Here is a 26,105-nt window from a genome sequence, read left to right as displayed (position 1 = left end):
CATTTATAGACCATGGCGCACTCTTCCCTCCCTCCCTCCCTCCTGCCACTGTCTCCTCCCCCCGCGCCGCTTACAGTAGCTCTGAGCCGTCTATCAGGGTATAGGCGTCAGTCAGCACAGACCTTATATATTACAGATGTGTCCTCATAGACTGCGGCTTCAGTCACGCCAAACAGCCCCTATCAGGCTCTGTTGCGCCAAGCATTTTATTCGCATAAACAATGGGAAGCGACGAGACTACTAGATTACAGCGACCAATCTGATGTGCGACATTTATACATTTGTGCGGGAGAGTCTGAATCTGTATAAAAACGTGCTACGAGGCAGCGGCTGTGGCGTTTGCTCGCATAAAGTCCCGTCGTGCTTCATCTGGGACTTTTTAAGTGTTTAAATCAAATTCCTGTGCAGCTGAAGGCGTAGCCCAGCCTCTCTAGCCCACTCCGAGTGGAGTTCTGCTGCGTCTGCGAAGCGACCAAGACGCCAAATGTAAAGAAAAAAAGTTTGCGCGCTACTCCCCTCGGAGCGGCTCAGTCCACCCAGGCCCCTCATGCCCTACTGAGTGCCTGATTCAGACCCGCTCCGTCGTGTGCATGCGCAAGATCTGGACAGAGATGGGCAAACCGTCGCTCAGGGTCTCGTACCAAAGGGGGCGCGCTGTCGATGTTGAGTGACAGCAGGCCCCCTTTGGTGGGCGTGCCGGGGGAGTGGCTGCCCAAACGGAACGTTCTCATGTGAATGCCTCCGTTTGGGGGCGGCCCCACTGGAGTGATGTCAGTGGGAGAGATTTCACATCTGTGAGAGCCGAAATCTCTCTGGGGCTTGCGGCAACGAGACCCTATCACAAGGGTCTCGTCGCAAGCCCGATGGTTGCGATTGTCTTGACCATCGCGACCATCAACCTGGCCGCTCGCTATAGCTGTGGGTGGTCAGGAGGCCGCTCTAAAACAAGAAGGCCGGCCCCGATTCAGAGCGAGCGTTCTGTCAGAGCGTCCGGCTCTGAATCAGGGCTAGAGCCCAGAGGAAACATCTGTATGCGCACAACTGGTCGTCTCTAGTTTGTCTGTATCAGTGTTGTTTACAGTACACACCTGTAATGGGCGCATTTGATCCGGATATACGCTCTGCAAGACGTTGCGGACCATTGTGGTGCCCCATATAAAACTAATTAGTAATAGAGAGAGACACAGCCATTGTCTTACCGGACAGGATAATCGGCTCCACCTCGGTGTATTCTCTCAGCACCCAGATAAACAGTTTGGCAAGATCCTAAAAAGCAAAAATCCAATAGTCTGCTCCTGTTACTGCACCAAGACTGATCGGTTACCATGTACGGGGATAATAAGGAAACTCACAGGAGGAGATGAAGCCTGGGGTACAGATCGGTCTCCTCTTTAATTATACTATATACATAGTTAGCTCAGCAGCAGATCACAGATCAGTCCCTGAACCCCAACATAGTTATTCCGATTATGTCAGGCGGCAGCTGCTCCGCACCTTGGAGTTAATGCTACGACGACAGGGTTTTCACTAACCATAAATCACAGTCCTCGTGGTTCCCAGCCTGACCTGTCACTTTGCGGCTGATTCCACTCAGCGCGCTGTTAGGACAATTATTTCTCCTTGCACCCTCCTGAGGGTGCGAGGAGAAATGACACTAAAGTGCCAGCAGCGAGGCCGTTGTCCGGCTTAGTGCGGCGCGGTAACAGCCTCACGGCCAGCACTTAAGTCGCGAGAACTGTCATTCTCCTACTAAACACCCAGGTTATGTTGCAAGATCCGGCATTTCCCAACTTAACTTAAGTGTCGGACTAAACAGCGCGCTGAATTGAATAGATCCGGGACCAACTTCCCGGCGCTATTTAACTCCCGCTGAACTGAAAATCGCCCCCATTGAGTGAGCGAGCTCAAACCTACATCTTTTCACACTCACTTTATACAGGTCAGAGAGCTCACAAGTATATAGGTTAAAAATTACTGTTCCACCATGAGACCACAGAAAAGTTAATAGTCTAGAGGAGAGGAACAAACAAACAAACACAGTAAGAAGTAGTAATTCCTTCTATTTTACTAAACATCCACAATTTACCCCCTGACCTGACTACTGCCCCCACCGATGTGGCACAACGACTCACCAGAGAATAGATGAACTGCCGCAGCGGTTTTCCGGTGCCCCATATGGAGAGTGCTGTGGCGTTTTCTGAAATCAAAATGTACAATTCTACACATTAATAATCACAGAGCGGCAGAACTACTGCAGGGAACAGACACGACCGGAGACAGGAAGGGCCGGAGAGGGGCTCAGTAAGGGAGTACCAACATTACAGGGATCTGGCCCAGCTACATAGGAAGCAATGCTCACGTTTAGCCAGATACACCTTGTGGATGAGACCCGGCAGGACATGTCCATCCTCTATGCTGAAGTTATCGTGCGGCCCGAAGACATTTGTTGGGATGACGGCGGTGAATCTGCAACCGTACTGCTCGTAGTAAGCCCTGGAGCAAAGGGGATACACTGGTCACTGCTGAGCTCTGGATCTCAATGGTTAATGGATTAGACGGTAAAGACCATAAAGACATCCCTTATTCCTCTATTGGAGCAGTATTTGCATGTGCTCCTGTATACGGACATTTGGGGACAGCACTTCGCATAAAGAGGGGACTAAACCTAAAAACTGACATTAATAAAGGACAGAATGGCTACTTATAGTCCCTCTAATGTGCAGCCAGTGATGGGGGGGGGGGGGGGGGGAGGGACTGGCAATCGCCAGCTATACCCCTGCACATAGCGCACCCACATGCTGCATAATGATCCTCACGCAGGTCACATATTACCTGTTCTGGACGTCAATCATCCTCTTGGCATAGGAATAGCCAAAGTTTGAGCTGTGAGGAAGCCCATTGTGGATCTGCAGAGGATAGATGGACGGGGAGAGATGAATACAGGGAGATATATATACTGTATACAGAGATCTATCACACATCATGGGGGTCACTTGCCATGGTCTCATCGATGGGATAAGTGGTCTTGTCTGGGAAGACGCAGGTGGACAGGCAGGAAATCACCTTCTCTACTCCCAGCTCATATGCCGAATGCAGGACATTGTCATTAATATGCAGGTTATTCCTCTGCAAGGGAAGAGGATGTGTCACATATATCACATATACCTGTATCACTCACCGCTACCATCTGTGGCTCAGTCCTGTAAGCTCCGTCCTGTTTCTGCTTATTATAAAAAGGAGAATATAATCCGCCATAGGGCACGTTCCCACCAAGCGATAGTGTCAGCCAGGACCGGTCACTATCATACAGTCATTGGCTCCGTGTCTTCATAGGGCGATTTAGGTTACTCACAGGCACAAGCGGTTACGCCGACTCTTCCAGGAACGCGGCTCTTTAGCAGAGCGGAGATATTTATGTAAATACTTTTATTTTTCCCTGGTGATTTAGCAAATTTTTCATTACTACTAACTAGGGATGTGCAGGCTCGGGATTAGTTTGGTTTTGCACGCTAGGTTCGGATTTTTTCCCTCCAAAAAGCGGCAAAATGTCATCTTTCATGTACAAGCATCATCATTCCTGGACAAAAGTCCAGGAATGATGATGTTTGTACATGAAAGATGACGTTTTGCCTCTTTCTGAGTCCCGCTTTTTGGAGGGGAAAAATCCGAACCTAGCGTGCAAAACCAAACTAATCCCGAGCCTGCACATCCCTACTACTAACAATCTCAGGCTTACTGGATATGGCACCGGAGCAAGTTGCTTTATAACAGTACCAGAGTGTCGGACTATTCTCTCTCTATACATACACTGTGTGTAATAAATAATTATATATATATATATATATATATATATATATATATATATATATATATAATTTTTTTTTTGGGGTGGGGGGGTTGATAATTGCAGCATGCTGCTATTCAGATAAGCTGTCATTTCTCTATTTTCATGTACATGTATTAGCATTCCCTTATGTTCCTGTGTTTTTACATGTAAATAGATTACGCTATATCTGTTCCAGTTTTAGGAATTTGATGTACTTCGGTTCTGTATTAAAACCTTTGAAACGTCACATGGTTGATGACTTCGTGGATCATTACAAGAAACAGATAAGTGGCTTTAAAAATCAATTTTGGTACGGGTGCACCTATACTTTGATTTTATACACTTTGGTGGTGTTCATATATGTCATTGCACTAGGAGGCACTTGTCTTTTTACACACACACACACACACACACACACTTATAGAAACACAAATTAACTCCGATCATCCACAGGTGCTGTTTGAAAATGTTAAAAAAAAAAAAAAAAAGTTTTATTAAAATACAATTCTACACACTGCAAATAAAACAGTTGCCACGGGTTAATCCCGACTACTTTATATTATTATATTAAAAAGATTAATGTAACCACAGATTTAAATACTGGCACAAGCAAGGCGGACCACCACTCACAGTGGGATCACCAGTTGTACGGCAATTATCAATGAGGTCGTGTTACACGAAACGCGTCGGGGGGGGTTTCCCGTTGATATCCTGCCATCGCTCACATTGGAAGTTGCACCACAACTGGGACTCCCACTCTGAGTATTGTTGTGACGTGTACCCAACTCTTCCTCTTGGGACTTGGTGAATGATATGTAATGCACATATGTACTAGTTACATGTACAGGTTCTAACTTTTTTTTTTTTTTTTAAATACTACGCTATTATTTTGTGGTGGTGCTGGGATTTATTGCAGAACTGTTGTAGCTGCTTATACAATTGGAGTTTATTTGGCATTGCGCCGAGGGCACCAATGGCATTGCGCCGAGGGCACCAATGTGATTCCATTGCTTATACATGTCAGGCTTATCTGGTATTGCTCCAAATAAATTGTGGTCATCACAGCAGAGTGTCAAATATATGTAAGTTTCCCGGGTAAGGAAGCAGCACCACATTGGTATATTCCAGATTACGGTCAGTGCAGATGCAGCGCGATGATTTAGAAAGTGGCGGCTTCTTGTGAAAGTGGTCGCCAAGGGGGAGGGGATAATGTGACATTATACATATCACTGCAGGAGACATTGCTTACCAAGAAATCCAGGTTATATTTCATGTTACGGAACAGACCACCCACCATCGCTGCCAAGTGAATGACGTGGGTGGGCTTATGCTTCTCAAACAGAGCTTGGGTGTCTGCGGCATTCCTGCAATGTAAGGAGAGCCAGCGAATCAGCGATTACAGTATAGAATGGAGCCTATACAATGTAATGTCCCGCCCCCACAGATAAACAATTTAAAAAAAAAAATCCATTTCTAGGGATTGTGTGACAGTATGTAGTCCTGACGAAGAAGTTCAAACCTAGTCAAAAACCTAATGCTGGTCAAACTTGCCAAATTTGGTGTAGCTGGCCGTGCATAAAAGGACAAATAATCGGACAGACACGCTTCCTCGCTTATTATATTAGATGTTAGGAAGTTGCTCATTGTGTGCTGCCTAAAGTTTAAGAAAGACTGTCTCATGACTTAAGTCACTGACAAGGAGAAACAAAAAAAAAAAAAAATGCTATCTTGTAAGCAGCAAACTAGGTGACAGCCTATATTTTAGCTTCCATTATTGGTTTAAAGATCATTTGTTATTGGACGAACAATGTTCAAGGACACACCGCACAAAACTAACCACTTCTAGACACCATATGGTAGCTCCAAAAAGAAAATATACACATATGATCAGGTATGTATGTATGTATGTATGTATGTATGTATGTATCAAAACAGTCACAATTTTGTCAGGACAGTCCCGTTTTACAGGCCCCGTCTCACCCGCAGGCCAGTGAGCGGATGACGCGTTCATGCTCGAGTCATCCATACACACTTTGCCGGCTCTGGTAGAAGCTGGGGAGTTTGTCCCGCAGCTCCTGGAGCGCTAGGCAAAGCCCCCAGCATTCCGAAAACAGCAACATTTTCTGTGAAGCTACTTCCCCTTGCCGATAGGCCACGCACCTATTTTCTGCCGCCTGCCTTAGTCGCATGTAAGTGCCCCCTCTTAACCCGTCTGAAAAGTTGGAAGCTGTGTATATATGAATGACAGAGACCTCAGCCTGGAACGTGTCTGAGGCTGGGAAACTGTTTCCCAATAAAGGGTTTTATTCGATAAGAGACAGAAGGTAAAGAGAATGAAATCTAGACTGATAATACAGAAACATGCGGCTGGATGTGGGGAGAAGCAGGGAGAACGTGTGTAAGCTTATTGCCTCCGATGTGTCAGTGAGGGGTATGAGTAGTGCCAATACAAAACTAGATGAATTACATGCACCATCTAGAAGACCTCATCCTTTATCCTATTACCAGCAAAACAACATGAACTTAGGCTAAAATAAGGATTTATAAGTGTGAAAGGGTTAATGCAGGATTATTATGAATAGCTCTATTCTGCTATAGAAATCTGGAATGAAAAGGGGGCGACATAAATAGCGCGTTCCCAAAGGTGGCAGTTACTGTATTGTCAGGAGCACATTACCCTAATGTGGGTGCGTATAGCAGCTGTAGTATATGGGCACGGATAAGACATGCGTGTACGTGTGACCGCGCCCTACGATCTAGCTATGCATAGTAATGATGGGAGGTTCTGCATGTTATTTGGAAGACAAACTATATATCATAGGAGCCAATTACCCTGCAGAGCCTGACTCTGCCAGAGACTGGGTGCAGCGATGTGGCTATATATAAATGTGTACTCGTAGCATTACAGACAGCACTGCTACTTCCTAGCCATGGGGTGGCGCCATTTCTCCCCCATAATCCTATGCTCGGACAAACTATACACAGTCTGCTATACATTCCATATAAAGTACATCCAGCTCCCGCCTTAAGCTGACAACACGGTATTTACAGCATTGCAAAGCAAGAGAAAGAAAATACCCAGCATTATTTCTGCTGATCATAGACAGGACACGCTTTCATCACCGTCCTTCCATGTCCTGTGTATTGTCCCTCAGATACGTGTAATCCTGGCTGGATGAGTGCGGGCAACAGAAATCCCCAAACTCACGTGAGGTCCGCGTCCTTAGAAGACACAAAGATCCATTCCTCGTCTGGCTGCCCCTCTCCATCCGCTACCACCTTCTCAATGGCTTTCCCCACCAGGCCAGCCCCTCCGGTCACCAAGATTCTCTTAGCTTTCTTTTCGGACATGGTAACTTGCCCTGTAACAGAACACCACGCACGTTATTTATCCACACGTAACACAGAATCTGCTATAACACTCAGAACTCCGTCATGCCAAGCACAGGACTGGCACAGCCATACCAGCACTGGAGAGGTCGCCTTAGATCCAAAGCATAAAATTACTCCCAATAATGTAAAAAATTCCTTCTTTAGAGTGTAAGCTCCCGTGAGCAGGACTCTTACTAGGTGTGATCTCAATACCTCCAACCCTAGACATTTTACTGCATTATGACATTTTAAGATAATGCACAATGGCTGCCGAGATCCATCCCCACACACACCTACAGGTGTAGGTATCTCAGCACGCCCTCTCAGTACCTGCTCCTGCAACGTGTATTCACAACAGGGGCACTGACAGCTTATACAGAAGTGAGAACACGTTCTCTACCTTCCAATCCAAGCTGGGTGGTTACTCCCTCATTGGTCCATTCACTGCGTTTGCACATGGACCAAAAGTAAGAGACAGACACCTAATAAACATCAGGAGTCTCTTATCTCTCCTCTATTATACACTACTCACATGTGATGTACACAGATATGTACTATAGCAGGGACTTCAGAGTTGAGCATTTTAATGTATGGTATAGATTCTGTGCCCTGCCAGCTTGTCTCATGGGGACAGCTAATTCTCGGCGGGTACGATAGATTGTACCAGGTATTCGCCATCATGAATGAACAGATCCATCATATTTTGCCTGGCAGACATCTTTTGCTGTGACAGCGACGTCTGCAGGTGTAATATAGGATTTATCGTCTAATGTTCTTTGTACTTGGAGTATTCCTAATGTCATAATGATCCTTATACCGTCATTTGAACACAATTGTTGCTTATGGATCCCGGCTGTTGGATTTTCCCAATATTTGTTGAAATTCAATTGCAACCGGCGTCCAACCAATGGGTGTATCAGAGCAATTCATCAGACGCCCATCAGTCCCGGCAGAGACACCTCCTCCAGCCTCCGGAGGTGCGAGAAAAAAAATAAAATAAAAAGTGTGATGAAGTCCGCAGTTTGGGCGCTCATACCAGGATTTAAGATGGGTTTAGGCGCTTTGCACGGCTAAACTCAGTGCTTTTGGGCGTGTTAAATACTAATGGGCGTCTGATCGGAGCAACAATTTAATTTTCTCCCTTAAAATGTAACTATTTAAGTCAATTTACTATTGGAATATAATTTTCAGATGTTTCAAAACATTAATGTAAATAATTTTCGCGTATTAGCTCATGGGAACCTTTATTTTTGTTACTTAATTCCCCTAATGAATTATATTTTTGTTGCATGTTGTTAATATAATTTTTTATGAAGATCTTCTAAATGCTGTTTTAATCCCATTTCTCTAGAAGAGCGACCCAGAAAAGGGGGGGGGTGTTAGCTTTGTGATTCACACCGGTTCGATCAACCCCTTTTTCTGAGTATAACTTTACCCCCCCTGGTGCACCACCAGCATTGTTGTAAAAGCTGCTTAGCAACTATTTCCCTACTTGCGTTCGAGACTGGCTGGTGCTCTATTTACACTTCTACACTCATTTCCCTTTTGTCCTGTGCAGAATACTCTGGGAAATGGTAATGTCAGATGTCTCCTCCCTGCTAAACCTCAGATTACTCCCCCAAGCCTCTTATACAGCAGGTAAGAACGCAGAGGTGAGCAGCCGGACAAACCTGCTCTGCTGCACTCAGCACATCCCTGTGATCGGGTATATACGCTGGCTGGCACACAAACGTCTCTCAGGTGAGGGAGGACCAGCCTTTGTATGAGGCACACCTCCACTGACCTAAGAGGTACAGCTCAGCAGATTACCTGGCTTGGGGACATTTGGGAGTCCCAGTTCAACGTTTTCTAAGGCCTCCCATGGGATGCAATCGGGAAACCGGTTGCCTTAATACCGACAGCCGGCTTCCCGACTGTCATATCCCCGGCGTCTAGATGTAGACGCCTGCCATTTTCCCGACGCCGGGAGACAGGTGCCCGGCGTCCCGATCAAAGGGATGCCGGGCGCCGCGAGCAGACAGCCGCGGGGGGGGATTTAGGGTTAGACACCCCCGGGGGGGGGGACTTAGGTTTAGGAAGGGGGGGTTAGGTTAGTTTATACTTACCTTAGGGACGATCGGGATTTCCAGCGCTGTATTTCATACTGATTCCCCTCCCATATGCCAGCCAAAGGAATAAAACTAATAATAATGATCATCATCATCATGTACTAGTGATTTTTTTTTTTTTTTATAAAGGATAAAAACTGAATAGATGAGGTAACTACCCTGAAAGTTATTGTAACAGGGTAATGAAATAAAATCACGCCAAGAAGGCAATATCCTTCACAATGGTCAATGTGATATTTTAGAAACAAAAATAGGCTAAACATGTTTGATGACTATAGAATCCTAATTACACAGAATTTCCCTATGGAGCGAGTACCTATAATGCATTTCATTAGGATGACATCATTGTATCGCCTGGAAGTTAGTGCGACACCTATGTGATGCCACAATGAAAAAGGGAGTAAAATCAACAATATCACAATATATAACCCCCGAGTATTGCACGGTGCAGGTTTTGTTTCCATACAGTATGAATGGTTACTTGGGTCACTGGGGCAGTTTAGTGTTCGGTTTCTAGAAGTAATTTAGGAGCATGAACAGTTATTTACAACAGTTTAATGCAGGAAACAAGTATTAGATATGCACTATGTAGCCACAAAATTATACCTTATAGGGTATTTTGGGGGCTTTTTGAACAGATTTCTTTATTAGTGCAATAGATCAGCATCTAAACAAGAGTATGGATAACAAACAACACATACAATATTGTAGTAACTCCAGCATAACATTGTAGCAGAATTTAGAGTAGTGTAATAAGACCGTGGTTCCCAAACTCCCTGTGCGTGGCACCCGAATTTTTTCGTTCCACCCCTAAGCCAAGGGTCACACACACACACACTACATACAGGCTGGGGCACACAGACATACATACAGGCAGGGTCACACACACACACACTACATACAGGCTGGGGCACACAGACATACATACAGGCAGGGTCATACACATACACACACACACAGGCAGGGTCATACATACCATATATACACACACACACATACTACATACAGGCTGGGGCACACAGATATACATACAGGCAGGGTCATATACACACACACACACACACACACACACAGGGTCATACATACATATACACACACACACACACATGTCCCACATACATAAACATGCAGGCAGACTGCGGTACCTCCATCACCTTGCTTGGTGTGGAGCCAGCAGCTCCTTCCTCCATGTTGTACTCCAGTCCTCTCTGCTGGGGTCAGAGGAGCGTGTGCTGAGCTCCACCAGTCAGGGCTCAGCAAACGCTCTTCTGACCCAGAGTGAACCCAGCATAGAACAAATGGAAGGAAGATCTGGAGCTGCCCGGTATCCCGGCCGACGCCAGGTCCTTTCTTAATGCGGCAAAATGGGGAGAACCACATTGCTACATAGACTGGCTAAAGAGAACTCCTTCTCCCTATAGCCTGAAAAAAAATAAATAAATGAAAACGCCCGGCGGCAGACAGTATGGGAAACACTGGTGTAAGATCTAGTGAATTCCCCTCTTTGCTGTGAGGCAGTGGACAAGGGCGTGAGAACACAGATTGATAGGTTGAAGTTCTAATGCCACGTATCCACTACGTGATGTGACTGCACGATTACGGCGTCTTAATCGTGAAATTGCTCAAACGCTCAGTAATTGTGCACAAATCGGGTACTATTATGTTGGAAACCACCAGAGACGCGTGCTCCGACGTCAATTATCTACTGAACATGCCGGTCAGTCTGCTGATAACGACAGACTGCCCATGTTCAGAGATGATCAATGTGCCTACACTGTACGATCAATCGTCCAGTGTAGGCGCTGCAGGGGGGGGGGGATGACTGTCGTGTCGGTATCGGCTAGTGGATACGTGGCATAACTCTGACAGAAGGGAGTAGTAACGTTGGATCTGCTTTTGGAGAGGACGAATCACTGCCAGCCCTGATTGCAGGGGAGGCAAAGTGATAACGTCAGCAATGAGATTCCAGCTGAAGTACAGAGAATAGTGGTGCGTAGGCCTGGTGCTGGACAGGTACAGGTAACTTGTATGATTGCTATCTGAGCTAGGGCATTTATACATCAGTAAACAAACTCCAAACCGGTAACCTAAATGTATGCCCAGACACTGCCTACAGGCACTGGGGTCACATAACAATCCGGTATGGCACCTAAACAGAAGTAATAGCAAATCCATTAAAAGAAAAAAAAATCCACGTTGATAAAAATCAATATATGCCCAAGTACTGCGGTCAATTAGTGATTATATGTCCAATAATGATAACATCTTCATACAGACACAGCGGTCTGGAGAACTAATAGAAAATAGAAGTAAAATACTCTGGCAATACCAAAAGTTACCTCGCGGTCCGATCCATGCGCAAATTGAGCTGGACGCTCATTTCGACAACTATTGGCTTGCTCCCCCTGCAGATAGGGATGGACATCGGAAGCCGGAGGTCAGCAACCATCAATGTTTCTTAATTGATGGTAGTACTTTTTCCATCGAATATTGGGAATTCAATGGTTGCCAGCCATCGGATGCAGCTTTCCAATTCCCATCTGGTGGGTGGCTGTGGGTGGGAGGGCAGAGCCTAGCATAGCAGAGGGAGAATAGATACCGTGCGCATGAGCATGGCATCTATTTACAGTGTTAAGTAGAGCAGGTGGGCAGCCCAGCATCTCGTAAGGGGTACCGCAAGGCTCCACCCCCTTATTGATCTTAAGTGCGAATGCGCGAAGCTATGACTGCTTCTGCACAGTATATCCGCTGCGATGGTTATACTATGGAATAGTTGCGACCGCTGGATTTGATGTCAGAAGCCCGGCAACCATTTGATGCCAGGCTTCCATTGCCCATCCCTACTTGCCGAGTGAATGTGAGCTGTCCTCCTTTTATTTCTCTCCAATGCAGGAATCCCAGAAGTGCAGCCAATCATGAGCGGAGCATAGTGGTTGTTAGGGTAACAGGCCTGCCCTCCACCTCTACCAATGGGAATGCTTCTACCACTCATCCCCAGGGTCAGGTGATTGGGTATAAATATGAATGAGGAGTCAGCAACGGGCAGGGCAGAGTGGTGCTTTCTGGGCAGCCTATACAGAGGTGCAGCATGAAGCCATGGCACACAGGGCATGCTATTGATAAGCGCCCCCTCCACTCACCTCCCTCTACTCAATTTTGCCAAAGTGGTTGTGGGCCACATCTGCCAAAACAGGAGCTCAACCTACCAATGGTTCTCCGACTGTCAGGACGGGTCATTGATGAAATAAAGGCAGGGAGGGGATGCATATTTATGCAGTCCACTGCCAGCAGCAGCTGCAGAGGGCACTTGTCCAGAAGTAATGACAGTCACAGACGGAGAGGCGGGCAAGGACTGGAGGCAGTAAGTAGGAGGGTAAGGACAGGAGGTGGGCGAGTACTAGAGGCAGGTGGCTAGACGGGAGTGGACATGAGGCGGGCAGGCAGGAGAAGACTGGAGTCAGGCAAGGAGCCAGTGAAGTGGTGTGTGGGTAAGCGGGAGAGGATTAGATGGTGGGCAAGGAGGCACGCTGAAAGGCATAGACAGTACTTGACGGGGGCAGGATGACCAGCACGTGCTGGTAGGCAGGAGAGGACTTGAGGCAGGCAACTAGGTAGGTTGTTGAGCTTGTGAAGAATGTAAAGTGAAAAAACAGTAACCGAGTGTCAATAATAATTATAATAAACAGCCCTACTGCCCTCTCTATTCCGTCTTCCTCTGCTCCCCTTCCCTCTCATTTTACAGCTCTCCCATCTACCTCCCCCTTGCAGCTCAATACTAAAATAGATCACACACACACGCCACCCCTATGCCCCTGTGATCGGGCACTGATGGAGTGATAAGTCAGTGGACTGATAGAGCACCACTCTCCCCTGGGGCTGCCTGTACAGTAAACAGTGTCCAGGGGACCCATATAGAGATTATCGGGCAGGTGCAGTAAGGAGTTATACGAAGAATACAAGTTATAAAAATTATATAAAACCACAAAAGGACAGGTTATGTAAAACATTAATACATAGGATCTTAATTTTGCACTAATTGCCTGACAGCTGTCTCAGTTATTACAAGGGGAGACCAGAATCCCCTAGAACAGCAATTTATACAAGCCAAAAACCAGGGGTGCTATTCAGTTACTCACTTTATTACTTAGATAAAATATATTGCAACTTCATATATACACAAAAGACCAAACTTCAAAACTGTGGAAGTAATTACACCCAATCATACATAAATCTTGAATCCACAATGAGGATTAGGAGTTATTCTTTAGCCGATGCAACTTTAGAACAAAAGACTGCTTCTAGCAGCAGGCACAGGTTTCTTATAACCCAGTATGATTTAAACAATGACTGAGGTTAATCGCGCTGGTTTTAGCAAACATAAATCTCAAGTGCTTTGTTTGTAATTTAAGAATTAGAAGTAAATGTCACGCTGTTTGAACTTCAATTGTTAGGAAGTATTTTGAAGCTTTGATCAGTTGCAATTTGTGCTGGGTACACACGACGTCCTGCACAGACATACAGCGGGTAAAATTAGTATTGAACACATCCACATTTTTCTCAGTAAATATATGTGTAATGGGGCTATTGTAATTACATTTTCACCAAATGTCAGCAACAACCCATGCAATCCCCACATTCAAAGAAATCAAACCATAGATGTCCACAAATTAAGTTAAGTTATGTGTAATAATAGGAAAGCCAAGACACCAGCTGAAATATCAGTAATTAGAACGCAATCCTACCCCTTGTCAGAGCAAATTAATATAAACTGGTTCAGCCCCAATTGATGGCCTATAAAAAAGGTGTCTCATTACCAAGGTGTCACAAGAAACATCTCATGATGGGTAAAAGCAAAGAGCTCTCTCAAGACCATCACAACCTTATTGTTGCAAAACATACTGATGGCATTGGTTACAGAAGGATTTCTAAACTTCTGAATGTTCCAGTGAGCAATATTGGGGCCATAATCCGAAAGTGGAAAGAACATAATTTCCTCATAAACCGGCCACGACTAGGTGATACTCGCAAGATTTCAGACAGAGGAGTAAAAATAATTTTAAGAAGAGTTGTCCAAGAGCCACTTGTGCAGAGCTTCAGAAAGACCTGGAATTAGCAGGTACAATTGTTTCAAAGAAATCAATAAGTAATGGACTCAAACGCCATGGTCTGTATGCCCGCTCACCACGCAAGACTCCATTGCTGAAGATAAAGCATGTTGAAACTCCTTTCATGTTTGCTGCACAACATATGGACAAGCCTGTGAAATGCTGGTAGAATAAAGTCTGGTCAGATGAGAGCAAAATTGAACTCTTTGGATGCCATAATACACACCATGTATGGAGGAGAAATGGCACTGCTCATTACCCCCAAAACACCATACCAACAGTGAAGTTTGGAGGTGGGAACATCATGGTGTGGGGCTGTGTTTCAGCATACGGTACTGGCATACTTCATGTGATTGAAGGAGGATGAATGGAATTATGTACAGAGACATTCTTGATAAAAATCTGCTGCCATCTCCCAGGTTGCTGAAGATGAAACGAGGGCGGTCATTACAGCAAGACAATGATCCCAAACACACAACCAAGGATACTCAATTGGTTTCAGAGAAAGAAATTAAAGCTGCTAGAATGGCCCAGCCAATCACCAGACTTTAATCAAATTGAAAATCTATGGGAAGAACTAAAGATCAGAGGGGGTCATTCAGACCCACTCGCGAGCGCAGGACGCCTGCAAGCAGGTTGATGTTCCCCCACTGCGCATGCGCACGATGGAGGGAGCTCCGTCGTGCGCATGCGCGAGACCCGGCGAGCGACGGGCTCTCCATCGCTCCGGGTCTCGCACCAAAGGGGGCGTGCTGTTGATGTTGATTGACAGCACGCCCCCTTTGGTGGGCGTGCCTGCCAGACGGAGGCGTTCCCATGGGAACGCCTACCGTCTGAAGCCGGCCCCACTGACATCACTAGTGATGTCAGTGGGAGTGATTTTGGCTCTGATAGAGCCAAAATCACTCCAGGGCAGCGAGACCCTACCGCAGGGTCTCCATCGCAAGCTCGATGGTCAAGACCATCGCGACCATCATCATGGACGCTCGCATATGCTGTGGGTGGTCACCCACAGCTATGCGAGCGGCCAGGAGGCCGCTCCATTTTCATGGAGGAGGGCACTGATTAAGAGCGAGTGCTCTGGTCATAGCGTTCGGCTCTGAATCAGGCCCAGAGTTCATAGAAGAGGCCACGGAACCTTCAAGGTTTGAAGACTGTTTGTGTGGAAAAATGGGACAAAAATCACACCTGAGCAATGCATGCGGCTAGTGTCTCCATACAGGAGGCGTCCTTGAAGCTGTCATTGCCAAAGGCTTTTATACAAAGTATTAAATATATATCAGTAAGCGTGTTCAATACTTTTTCCCTGTGTCATTTCATATTATTACATATAACTTAATTTATGGACATCTATGGTGTGATTTCTTTGCATGTGGGGATTGCATGGGTTGTTGCTGACATTTGGTGAAAATGTCATTACAATAGCCCCATTACACATATATTTACTGAGAAAATGTGGATGTGTTCAATACTTATTTTACCCGCTGCATGTATATTGGTGCATCGTGATGTGTGTACGTACACTTGCTTCAAGGACTGGGGGTGATTGACGTCAGTCACAAGTAATCAGAGAGTCTGCAGATATCGGTCAGGTGTGTACCTACCTTTAGCAGCAAAGATACATCAAAGCTTTAATGGTTAGATCTTTTGCAGCATACCAGACACGTGAAGAGTTAATTTTTGCCTAAATAGCAGCATTGGCAGGAGAGAGGGAGAGTATAAAGCAGAGTATTACTGCATACATAGCCGACAGTCCGTCTTAATACTCAATCCCTTACTGTGTCCGGAGCTCGACCACATGTGGCTAAAACAGCCACTCAGGGACTGAAGGGGTTAACCCTCATTGCACGGCACCATCTTTAAAAGGGACAATGTAGGTGCAGGACGCCATGTACTGTAGATTTATGGGTGATATTGAAATTTATCATTTAAAGTGCTGTGCGCAGTTTTTGAAATTGGGGAAACAGGTTTGAATGCACAGCCTACGCACTTACAGAAACGCACAGCCTACGCACTTACAGAAACGCACAGCCTACGCACTTACAGAAACGCACAGCCTACGCACTTACAGAAACGCACAGCCTACGCACTTACAGAAACGCACAGGGTATTGACATTTGGCAACAAACTGCTGGTTAGACATCCTCACAGAGGGATTGATATGGTAATAGCCCTATAGCCTGGCAGTGGAGGGCTGGTGGTTACTGAACAAGCCTTTCCTTTGAAATGCGGGCTGGTAAGGCTCCTGTGTGTCTCTGGGCACAATGCCCAGCAAGTTCGGGAAAAAAATTTGTTCTGTTAAAAATTACTATAATTCAATGGAGTATTTATTAGCGCCAAGGAATGTTTTTTTGGGGGTGCTTTTTGGTAAATAGTGCGTATCTAATACTTAATTCCTGCATATAACTGTTCATGCTCATTAATTACTTCTGGTACCAAATATTATTCTGCACTAGACTGCGCCAAGTGCCCAAGTAACAATTAGTTCAGTGTATTGAAATAAAACCTGTACCAGCACTACTTTGGGGAATTATTTTGATATTATTGATTTAATCCCTCTTTATTGTGGCATCGGAATGGGTATGAAGTCCCGGCAGCCGGTTCATATCCCAAGGTCAGCAGCACGAAGGGAGAAGCTCCCAACAGGGCAGGTAAGTACCCTATCCCTACCCCTCACCCTCCCTTAGTTGTGCCCAACCCCAACCTTCCCCCCCTAGTGCCTAACCCCCCCCTTACTGCACCCTAAACCTAACCCTCCCAGGGGGGGTGCCTAACGCTAACCCCCCCCCCAAAAAAAAATCTAACCCCACTATGGTCCCTAAAGCTAGCCCTCCTACCCACCCCCCATGGTTACCGCTAAGGGCAGCCCGGACTTGCGTCCTTCAGTGTGCCGCCATCGGGATTAAGACATGCGTTGTCATTTCGATGCCTAGCTTAACTCTCGTCAGGATTCGGTTGTCTGTATTGAGACCGGTGGCATCTCATAACTACATCTTCTATTAGATATATTCATTGGAACCACTTCAGTTCAAAAATATACCAATTCAGAGCACGTAAATAGAAACAAAAAAAACAAGGGGGGGGGGGGGGGGAAGATACACAACGTAGATTACATAAGTAATATTCATAAGATCTTACATAAAATAATCCACAGAAAGCATCAAGAAACTCACTTATCTAAAACCCTCATGTAAATCTGGGGTAGTCAAGTAAAGTCCAAATAGTGCAATATGATCCCATATTAGATATCTTCATAGGAACCATTTTAATTCAAAATCCACCTTGGAGGCCATGTGGTTCTAACGTCTTCGCTTCATATAAGCCTCATTTCTGCTTTGGCTAAAAAAAGATTTTACTCCTTTCGCCCGCCAATTGCCTTCCACCTTTTTAATACCCATAATCGTTTGAATACCATTCACAGAACGCAGATGGTTACATCCCTCTTTATATTTCTGAGGTGTTCAGCCCACCTCTGAGTTTTCTGGATGTCTTACCAATATACTGTAGGCCACAGATATTCAATCATATAGATGCAATTCATGCGATTACATGTGATAAATTCCTGTACTTTAAAAGTCCTATTATTAGAGCTCGAATTGAATGTCTCATCTTTAGCTGTCTGTTTGGTATGTGTAGTACATACAATGCACGACCCACAACGATGAAAATACTGTTTTTATTCTTCCCATTCTCTTTTCGGTTCTTGCATTTTTGACCAGTTTATTATTGATGTTGGGAGCTCTCCCATACGTTAATATAGGTCTAGATGTGACAAATGTCCTTTAAAATTGGGTCTTGTTGTAACAAATACCAATGTTCTATTGCTTTATGCTTATTACTGTAGGTGGTGAGAAAAAGACATTCAGTTTTCTGGTTAATTAGTTTTATCTTTATATTTTAAAAGACCCTTCATCTCCTCAATGGTGTCCTCTATTTTCTCTTTATTATATCCTTTTGGCAATGAACTTATATTTTAAGCTTTTCACCTGATCATTAAAAGTCTCCTCGCTAGTACAATTTCTACGTACTCCACAAATCTGTCCCTTAGGGATGTTTCTAAGCCATCTCGGGTGGTGATGACTATTCACATTAATACACCAGTTGCTTTCTCGTAGTTTCTTGTAGCTTGGATGTCTCCCATTTTATAAATAATATGTACTTCCTTCTCAATGTTAAAGATGAGATATTAAAATGATGATTAAGATATTCAAAAAATAAAATTTAAAATCTTCCTCTTTCCCACCCCAAATAAAAATATTTTCTATATATCTTAGCCACACAAGTATACTTTAAATGTAGGGTTTATTGTTACATACCACAAAGTCCTTCCACCATCCCATGAAGAGACTGGAGTATGAGGGAGCCACTCTGCTACCCATCACCGTTCCCTTTTTTTTGGAGGCAATACGGTCCGTTGAACCAAAAATAATTATTATTCAGGATAAAATCTATAGACTCTTTAATGAAGTCTAGTTTAATTTAGTTTACCTGATTTTGATTCTTCCTTAGTGCATATTCCACAGCATTAATTCCTAATTGGTGGTCAATTATGGTGCATAAGGAAGATACATGTGCAGTAATTAAAAAAAATTATGGTCAGAAACTTTGATGTTGTTATTTAAATGTTTGATGGTATATATCATGTCCTTAACATAAGATTTAAACCTAGTTACTTCTGGCTGTAGCTAGAAATCAATATAATGTGCAAAGTTGGAAGTGATCGAGTCTGTACCAGCTATTATAGGATGGCCAGGGGGGCATTTGTCACATCTTTGTGGATTTTTGGGAGAATGTACATAACAGGCAGTATTGAGTGTACCTGTATCAGATAACGCATCTCCTGCGATGTTAGAAGTGAAGACGTTAGAACCACATGGCCTCAACGCGGATTTTGAATTAAAGTGGTTCCTATAAATATATCCAATACGGGATAACATTGTATTATTTGCACTTTTCTTCACTACCCCAGATTTACATGAGGGTTTTAGAGGAGTTTCTAAATTGATGCTTTTAGTGGATTCTTTTATGAAAGATCTAGATATTACTTATGTACTCTACAATGTGGGTCTTTCTTTTTTTTCTATGTACGTGCTCTGAATTTAACTAAAGTGGTTCCTGTGAAGATAGGGGACCATATTACACTCTTTGCACTTTTCTCTACTACCTATTATTTATATATAGTGTTTTAGACTAGTGATTTTGTTAGATTGATTTTTTTTTATGCATGATCTTAAATTTATTACCTTTGTATTCCATGTTCTGTATCTTCCTCTGTTTTATACATGTGCTCTATTATATATTTTTATATGAGGTCAGAATTGGTATACATCTAGAGATGATGTATAGTTTAATATTCTGAGAATAGGGATGTTTTAATGCCCTATTATTTGGTTGAAAATGGCTGCATCTATAAAAAAACAAAAAAACCTATTTATTATTTCCAGGAATCATCCCTTACATATTTTTGTTTGTACAAGTACATGTGGATATTTTTACCACATTTTAGGTCAGTGGTCCCACTGGGTATTATGATATATGTAATTAAACCTATGCCACCTCATCAGTGAAGCATGGTGGTGGCAGTATCATGGCGTGGGCATGTACGGCTGCTAATGGAACTGGTTCCCTTGTATTTATTGATGATGTGACTGCTGACAAAAGCAGCAGAATGAATTCTGAAGTGTTTTGGGCAATATTATAAGCTCATATTCAGTCAAATGCTTCAGAACTCATTGGACGGCGATTCACAGTGCAGATGGACAATGACCCGAAGCATACTGCAAAAGCAACCAAAGAGTTTTTTAAGACTAAAAAGTGGAATTTATGCAATGGCCAAGCCAATCCCCTGACCTGAATCCGATTGAGCATGCATTTCACTTGGTGAAGACAAAACTGAAGGGAAAATGACCCAAGAACAAGTAGGAACTGAAGACATTTGCAGTAGAGGCCTGGCAGAGCATCACCAGGGATGACACCCAGCGTCTGGTGATGTCTATGTGTTCCAGACTTCAGGCTGTAATTGCCTGCAAAGGATTTGCAACAAAGTATTAAAAAGTGAAAGTTAGATTTAGGATTATTTAATTTGTCCCATTACTTTTGGCCCCTTAAAAATTGGGAGGCACATATAGAAACCGTTGTAATTCCTACACCGTTCACCTTATTTGGATGTAATTACCCTCAAATTAAATCTGAAAGTCTGCAGGTAAAGCACATCTTGTTTGTTTCATTTCAAAGCCATTGTGGTGGTGAATAGAGGCCAAAATATGAAAATTCTGTCAATGTCCCGATATTTATGCACCTGACTATAATCTTAAAGTATACACTGTATTCCGATTAGGATGCCCGGGACAAGTTAGGATTACTAATTGATATGACACGCCCCTTGATTAAAAAAAAAAAGGGGTGGAGACTGGAACCTCTGCTATAAAAGCCTGGTCATTTTTACATGCACCTTGAAAAAGACCATTGAGTGGTTGAAACGCGTTGGTGTTTGATCTTATGGTGCTACCATTGTGACCCTGATCCTAGGAAGGTACCGCTCAATAGGGGGGGGAGCATTAAGACCCCTATATGCTTGAGATTGTGCCTTTCATAAAAAGTCCTTTATGGTATGCGATTTTATATTTGTCATCAAAATATGAATAAATGTTATGGTTTTACACTATATTCGTTTCCCCCCTTGTGTTTCATTTAAGTTTGAAGAGACTATTTTTTTATTATTGCGGGACTGATGTTAAACTAGACTGAACCTTAATGAGAGCGCTTGAACCCCTATTATTGCTCGATGTACAGATTTTGTGGCGATTGGTGAAATCCGTGTTTCTAAGCGGCCTTTTTTGCAAATGTATAAATTTTTTGTCTCTCTTAATGCTGGTTATTTATGATATATCCTGTAAAAAGTTTACTTGGCACAAGTGCGGAATCTCCACCCCCCCCCCATGGAAGGAAATCCACGGCAACACGTAAAGAACATATAAACTCCACACAGAAACAGCCCGAGTTGGAATCAATCCCATGACCCCAGAACTGTAAAGCTATCCACTGTGCCACCATGCATGACAATTCTGGTCTATGATGAATATGATCTCCCATCCTTACCACAAGGCTTCTTGGATACGGTGTTACACACACAGGTGGGGTCAGGACTGAAGCCTTGATCCAGCCACGTTGTTACTCTGCAGGAGCAGGCAGACTAAAGTAACTGAATGACATCGACCAGGAGGATGTATGCACGGGAGATTACTAAACCCTGCAGTGTGTACACACCTGTGCAAGCACCAGCCCTGCCACGATACACGTAATCTTACATATCACACAGATACACCTAAAAATAGCTGCAGGGCCGGGTAATCAGATGTAGGAAAATGTCTCACAGTAAGGAAACAAAATAAAGCCATTTAAAAAATAAAAAGATTCTGAGATAAGTAGTTAAGGAAAAGACTTAGGGCTCTATTTACTACAATCCGCATTGGTAATGCAGATTGTAGTGTGATATTACAGAGTGAATTTGCATTGCGAATTCAGACAATATCACAGGGATTTACTACAAATCCCTTGCAGGGACAGAGCTTGCGATAAAGCTCTGTCCCTGCGAATCTCCTCCGCACAGTAGTCACGGTACTCCGCACATGAGCCGACCGACCGTCGCTGCTACCCCCCGGCGCTAAGCCCCGCCTCTACCATAAATAACACTTACCTGCATGATCCGGGCTCCGGTGATGTCTTCCATGTCCTCCGGTCAGGTGATATCCCATACTGCACTGGGACCCGATCACCTGATGACCGGGCAGCAGTGCACTATGGGAGACCAGCTGACCGGAGGGGAGACATCACCAGAGCCCTGAACACCGGTCCCTGGAGTCAGGCAAGTACATTTTTTACCATTTTTTTTTTTAGCATGCTATCACCTTGCGGTGTGTTTAGACCACACAGCTGATCACTGGGGCCAGCTCCAGGCTCTGCTCTGTCTGTTATAGCGGAGCAGGAGTCTGGTAACCGGGGGGAGACCCTGGATAATGCCACCTCCAGGTGGCGTTATTATCACAGGGCTTTCCCCGGTATTTTTTCACACTTTATTTTTAGTAACTTTGGTCAGATCACATTTCCCATTACAGTTATGGGAAATGCGATCTGCTTACTAAACATAAGTGATACTTAGGGGTTGGAGTAGAATTTTATGAATTCTACTCCAATTGCCCTGTAATAACTATAGGTGATAGTAACAATGTGAAAAGGGTGCGAAAACACAAAACAGCCTTTTTCACTTTATTTTAGTAAAAATGTTGTTAATAAATAGAGCCCTTAAGGTGCCCATCCACTAGACGATTTAATTGAGCGACTGAACGATAACGATCGTTCAGACTTCTATCATCGGGCAAACATGCTGGATAACCCGACGATAAGGTGAGGTTCAGCATGTTTGCAGATGGATTGCGCCTACACTGACCGACTGCTCGACACATCACAGACTGAAAAACGACTGCACGATTACAATGTCGTCATCGCGCAGTCGTTTTCATGTCTGCTAGTGGATGGGCAGCTTTACAGCCAAACAAATATTCCATATACAACCAGATGGGATATAATGAGCATTAATAATATTATTATTACAAATCTCTCAGTACAACTGTACAATAAAAAGCACTGAGCGCTGTAGATTCTGGCTTCATGCCAGAATCTACTGCGCATGAGCCGGTCTCCAGGAAAATGGCGGCTGCGCCTACTTTCCCGGGGGACATCTTTTCTTCGCATGCACAGATCACTGGGAAAATGGCCACCGCCGTTTTCCCAGTGAGCATTTGCTACTCTGCAGGGCCGGTCCGATGCTATAGTATCAGGCACACACAGTATATATATATACCAGTCACTGAGTGTTACAGCACTATAGTATCAGGCACACACAGTATATATATATACCAGTCACTGAGTGTTACAGCACTATAGTATCAGGCACACACAGTATATATATATACCAGTCACTGAGTGTTACAGCACTATAGTATCAGGCACACACAGTATATATATATACCAGTCACTGAGTGTTACATCACTATAGTATCAGGCACACACAGTATATATACCAGTCACTGAGTGTTACATCACTATAGTATCAGGTACACACAGTATATATATACCAGTCACTGAGTGTTACAGCACTATAGTATCAGGCACACACAGTATATATATATACCAGTCACTGAGTGTTACAGCACTATAGTATCAGGCACACACAGTATATATATATATACCAGTCACTGAGTGTTACAGCACTATAGTATCAGGCACACACAGTATATATATACCAGTCACTGAGTGTTACAGCACTATAGTATCAGGCACACACAGTATATATATACCAGTCACTGAGTGTTACAGCACTATAGTATCAGGCACACACAGTATATATATACCAGTCACTGAGTGTTACATCACTATAGTATCAGGCACACACAGTATATATATATATACCAGTCACTGAGTGTTACAGCACTATAGTATCAGGCACACACAGTATATATATATACCAGTCACTGAGTGTTACAGCACTATAGTATCAGGCACACACAGTATATATATATACCAGTCACTGAGTGTTACAGCACTATAGTATCAGGCACACACAGTATATATATATATACCAGTCACTGAGTGTTACAGCACTATAGTATCAGGCACACACAGTATATATATATACCAGTCACTGAGTGTTACAGCACTATAGTATCAGGCACACACAGTATATATATATATACCAGTCACTGAGTGTTACAGCACTATAGTATCAGGTACACACAGTATATATATACCAGTCACTGAGTGTTACAGCACTATAGTATCAGGCACACACAGTATATATATATACCAGTCACTGAGTGTTACAGCACTATAGTATCAGGCACACACAGTATATATATATATACCAGTCACTGAGTGTTACAGCACTATAGTATCAGGCACACACAGTATATATATACCAGTCACTGAGTGTTACAGCACTATAGTATCAGGCACACACAGTATATATATACCAGTCACTGAGTGTTACAGCACTATAGTATCAGGCACACACAGTATATATATATACCAGTCACTGAGTGTTACAGCACTATAGTATCAGGCACACACAGTATATATATATACCAGTCACTGAGTGTTACAGCACTATAGTATCAGGCACACACAGTATATATATATACCAGTCACTGAGTGTTACAGCACTATAGTATCAGGCACACACAGTATATATATATACCAGTCACTGAGTGTTACATCACTATAGTATCAGGCACACACAGTATATATATATACCAGTCACTGAGTGTTACAGCACTATAGTATCAGGCACACACAGTATATATATATATACCAGTCACTGAGTGTTACAGCACTATAGTATCAGGCACACACAGTATATATATACCAGTCACTGAGTGTTACATCACTATAGTATCAGGTACACACAGTATATATATATATACCAGTCACTGAGTGTTACAGCACTATAGTATCAGGCACACACAGTATATATATATACCAGTCACTGAGTGTTACATCACTATAGTATCAGGTACACACAGTATATATATATATACCAGTCACTGAGTGTTACAGCACTATAGTATCAGGCACACACAGTATATATATACCAGTCACTGAGTGTTACAGCACTATAGTATCAGGCACACACAGTATATATATATACCAGTCACTGAGTGTTACAGCACTATAGTATCAGGCACACACAGTATATATATATACCAGTCACTGAGTGTTACAGCACTATAGTATCAGGCACACACAGTATATATATATACCAGTCACTGAGTGTTACAGCACTATAGTATCAGGCACACACAGTATATATATATACCAGTCACTGAGTGTTACAGCACTATAGTATCAGGCACACACAGTATATATATATATACCAGTCACTGAGTGTTACAGCACTATAGTATATATATATATACACACAGTATAGGGGTGCAGGTCTTAGTACATACTGTGGGCTCTCACCTATGTCTGTCTTTCTCACTCATTCAGTCTTGTCTCTCTGGGTGTGACGTCAGCCCGGCTGCTGCATGCTGGGAGATGTAGTCAGGACACGCCCACTCAGGCTTAACCCCTCCTGATCTGAATATAAGAGTTTCCTATGTTACTGACTGATTACATTGTGGGTGAGATTTATCAAACCTTCGAGATTAGTGGTTCTCAAGCTGGGTGCTCAGGAAAGCTAACAGTCCATGTTTTCCAGGTCACCCAGCAGGTACATTACTCACTGACACATTTAAAATGATTTTAAAAGATCCACAGGTGGAGCTGATTATTTCACTTGTGATTCTGTGAGGAGACCTGGAAAACATGCACTGTTTGGGGTCCTGAGGACAGAGTGTGAGAACCTGTGGTCTACAGTAGTCCACTTGAGAAGTTGCCCATAGCAACCAGCCAGCTCATCTCGTACATTCTATAAATGCTGCGTTTCTCATTCTATATTTGATTTATAATTTTGTCATCTGCAGACGATGAATTATAAGTCTGGATAATGTGTGTAAGATCCTGATGGTTACTATAAATAGGATTATCATATCACCCCAGTGATTTCAGACACACATGGATCACACAGGCTCTCTGGCTGGCTGACTGTCATGGTGCGTACACACATAGTGATTTAGCGACACGATTTGCACGATAACG

The 26,105-nt window shown here is 43.7% G+C and overlaps 1 protein-coding gene across 1 annotated transcript in view; it reads right to left on the bottom strand.

Moving 5' to 3' along the window:
- LOC148451013 (GDP-L-fucose synthase-like) overlaps nt 1-25,534 on the bottom strand; it is a 30,587-nt gene extending 5,053 nt beyond the window's left edge. Inside the window, exons 1-8 of the mRNA XM_088462378.1 lie at nt 25,428-25,534; nt 7,035-7,188; nt 5,076-5,190; nt 2,998-3,126; nt 2,833-2,906; nt 2,360-2,493; nt 2,133-2,197; nt 1,200-1,266 (exon numbers count right to left, since the gene is read on the bottom strand). Coding sequence (XP_088318504.1) covers nt 1,200-1,266; nt 2,133-2,197; nt 2,360-2,493; nt 2,833-2,906; nt 2,998-3,126; nt 5,076-5,190; nt 7,035-7,177 — 727 coding nt within the window. The 5' untranslated portion in view covers nt 7,178-7,188; nt 25,428-25,534. The remainder of the gene's footprint in view (nt 1-1,199; nt 1,267-2,132; nt 2,198-2,359; nt 2,494-2,832; nt 2,907-2,997; nt 3,127-5,075; nt 5,191-7,034; nt 7,189-25,427) is intronic.
- Between the last annotated feature and the right edge of the window lie 571 nt (nt 25,535-26,105).

The sequence above is a fragment of the Taudactylus pleione genome, unplaced genomic scaffold, assembly GCF_031769625.1.
Source record: "Taudactylus pleione unplaced genomic scaffold, aTauple2 ptg001221l, whole genome shotgun sequence".
NCBI lineage: Eukaryota > Metazoa > Chordata > Amphibia > Anura > Myobatrachidae > Taudactylus > Taudactylus pleione.
This window is presented reverse-complemented; position numbering and strand designations above follow the sequence as displayed.